Here is a 3,473-nt window from a genome sequence, read left to right as displayed (position 1 = left end):
CTGCTCGTCGATCTTTCGGGCTAACTGGTCTACATCATCAACGACATATGCATTATCGTTTATCTTTTGCATCACCTTGTACGCACCATGTTTCTTTTGACTAAGTTTGGCGTATGTCCCAATAGGAAACCGTTCTTTACGCAAATAAACCATTACCTCGTCTCCTACCTTGACGCGATGATGTTTGTCGGCCGCTGCTTTGTACTTGGCATTTGCTTGAGCAATATTTTCTTAGACCTCGGCATGCGTCTTTTGCACGTCTTCAACCAACTTGAGTGCGGTATGAGAGCCTTTCTAATTCGTCTTGACCACTACGTACCGGTAGGTGAGATTGCGATTTTCTTTCCAAGCCAAGAAAAGAGGTACATATTCCGCCTACCCCTATAAGTAGCATTTGCATCATGCTGCCAATACAACGACATCGCAAGTTGCGTTGTCGTTGTATGTTTTCCCAATCTATGGCGGAAGCTTGCAAATCTCCTTTACTTAAATTGCGGGCCCTGATTTGGTGTGGCTCGGTTGGAAGTTTAAGATGAGGGACCAAAGCCTTTGAAACAAGATTTTCACAACTACAACTATCAATCATTAAAGTACATACCTTTTGACCAATGAAACATTTTGCTTGAAGAATATTGTTTCTTTGAGAGTCTTCACGAATTTTAGATGAGCACAAAATCTTTTGTAGCACATAAGTTATCGGTGCGCCATCAACTTCAGCATACTCTTTCGTAAGTTCTTCTGGGTGTATCTTTTCATCTTCATAATCGGTCACAAACGCTTGCCGTCATTTTGGGCATTCATTCGATTGATGACCCAGTTCCCCACATCGGTAGCAGGTGATTCCTCTAGGTATGGTGTTTGGGTTGTTGGGAGTTGTTGGAGTTCAACCGACATTGCTAAAACTTGCTCCGATATTTTGGTTGGATATTTTGAGTGGAAATGGGTTTGTTTTGGGCGCTAGTAGACATTTTGTTTTGGATATCTTGAATTAATCCAGTCTACAGTTATTTACCGAATTGAGGTGATATACCGTGCCTAACCCATGACCACCATTGTTGCCTTGGTGTTGGTGGGGTTGACCATGGGAAACATCTTCGCGATGTTCATGGTGCAATCCACGGGCTACGATCGCGATATGTAACTCTTTTACATTTGTGTTGAGTTGAGTGAATCCGGTGGCGATATCTTTCACAAGCTTTCAAGACTGTTGTCTTGATATTTTTTTTCTCCATCGTTAGCCATCAGATATTAATCAGAGGTCTGATACCAAGAGACGTGAGACGTGGAATGGTAAAACCCAAAGTTGAGAAACTCAAGAATTGCCTAAATTTATTAATGGAGAGGTGTCTAAAACATTGAGATTACAAAACAAGAAAAGCTTAATTAATTAAGTAGGAAAATAATAAAAGTAGTAATGCGATTCTAATTAATTAAATAAATCCTACTAAAATATAAAAATCCTAATTAATGAAGATGAAGATGAAAGAAAAAATGGTGTGAGTTGCAAGTAATGCGATTATGGAGGCTATTTTATTTGGTTATTTTTATTTATGTCAATCTTTAATTATTCAAATTTTAACAAGGATTTGTGGCGTGCAATCACAATCGATGATTAGGTATATACATAGACACAAATAGATAGATAGATAATCGGTCAAGAATTATAAAAAATGTATAATCAATCAACCATCATAACTTCACTTCACATCACTTCACTGCATGCCCCTTGTTCAGAAGCCATTATATATATATATATATATATATATATATATATATATATATATCATGAGCTGCTTCACTCCATTAACACACTGCACTTAATTTGTTTCATCAGCAACTATTTACTTAATTTCAACGAATAATTAACATAAATTAATGATCATACATATATATGTATATATATATATATAGAGAGAGAGAGAGAGAGAGATCGAAACTTACTTGTACAAATACGATGCGATGCCTAAGATTATACATAACAAGATGATGTCGATTACAAAGTTTCGAGTAGACCTCATCTGAAATGGAATATGTGTGTATATATACATAAAATGAAATTAATTAATTGGTATATATATATATGAGAAATGGAATGAATGAATGAATGAATTACAATTACCTTAATGAGAGTCTCCTTGAGTCTGACGTTGGTGTTTCTAATGTCACTTGATGCTTTGTCAACCTTTTGTTCAATGTCATCCATCAAGGGAACTTGCCTGTCCAATTCCTGATCAGATTTTTATACAAACATATGTATAATTAATTAATTACCAGGTACAGGTTAATTGGTTTAGAATTATAATTAATTTATATATTATATATTAATTAATGAAATTGAAACCTCGTTCATGTCATGAGCTAAATTCTTGAGTGTATCAAGACCCTGCGATATGACGTCCAAACCTTCATCTTGCTTCATTTTCCTCATCTCATACTCTGATCTAAACTGCTTTGATTCTTCACTTTGTTGGAAATATTCATCTCCAAAGATGCGGTCTATATACATATACCTGATTAATAATTAATAATTCATTGAAATCATGATTATGAATGCATAATTACCTGAATCCAAGTTAATCTTTGTAGTAGTAGATGAATGGGGTGATGATCTGCTTCTGGTTCCATCAGGTATTTCTTGAATCCTTTCGGGTAGTGCAAGAACCATATCACATCGAGCCGCTAATTCCTCTTTTGACAACCCTTTCACCTAATACATATATTATCTCATGCATGTAATTGTATTTAATTAATTCAGAAAATTAAAACAGTTCATTAATTTAAGATGTATGAATGGACCTTCTTTTTGGCAAGTTTTTCCAGTTTGGGCACTTCATCCATCAACTTCACTTTCATTCTTCGAATCTCGGCATTCATGGCCACCACACTAGCCCTGTTTGTTTCCATCGATGCCATTTCTGATTTCTAAATTAAAAACATACATTAAGAGATCATGCATGCATGAAACAATATTATCTCATTATATATGTATGTATGTATATATATATATATATATATATTTCATGCATGGACATATATATATATATATATATATATTAATCGAATTAATACACGAAGAGCGGCTTCAATTTGAGAATCGAAAGAAGCGAGGAGGCTGGCAAATGCGTCATCTCCATAGGCGTTGAGCTTACGTTGCTTATCAATGTCGTATTTTTCATACTTCTTGCATAGTGCATCCACACGAAACAAAACATCAACCACACTCATTTTAACTCACAATTCATTTGTTTAATTTCAGTTGGTACTAGAGAATTGAAGCTAGCTATATATAGGAATTCATTCCCTTCATTATCTCACTAGTCATTGAAACACAATGGTTTTCCGCATAAAATTCTTGCCAAAGGAGAGACCAACACTTGCAAAATTCTTGTTAACACTTTAATTCTTAATTAACAACATACTATATATATATATATATATATTCGAAATCAATAGTTGCTGTGATGCCGACAACA

General features: G+C 34.8%; 1 protein-coding gene across 1 annotated transcript; it reads right to left on the bottom strand.

Annotated features, from left to right (window-relative positions):
* Positions 1-1,937: 1,937 nt before the first annotated feature.
* Positions 1,938-3,225, bottom strand: LOC112499666 (syntaxin-71-like). The gene is made up of 6 exons (XM_025102987.1): positions 3,070-3,225; positions 2,797-2,922; positions 2,563-2,707; positions 2,342-2,496; positions 2,120-2,227; positions 1,938-2,018 (listed from the first exon to the last, which is right to left on the bottom strand). The coding sequence occupies exons 1-6, from the start codon at positions 3,223-3,225 to the stop codon at positions 1,938-1,940; spliced, it is 771 nt and encodes a 256-aa protein (XP_024958755.1).
* Between the last annotated feature and the right edge of the window lie 248 nt (positions 3,226-3,473).

Source organism: Cynara cardunculus (genome assembly GCF_001531365.2).
Source record: "Cynara cardunculus var. scolymus isolate 2C chromosome LG 16, CcrdV1, whole genome shotgun sequence".
Taxonomy (NCBI): domain Eukaryota; kingdom Viridiplantae; phylum Streptophyta; class Magnoliopsida; order Asterales; family Asteraceae; genus Cynara; species Cynara cardunculus.
The sequence above is the reverse complement of the archived record's forward strand: the minus strand, read 5'-3'. Positions and strand labels throughout refer to the sequence as shown.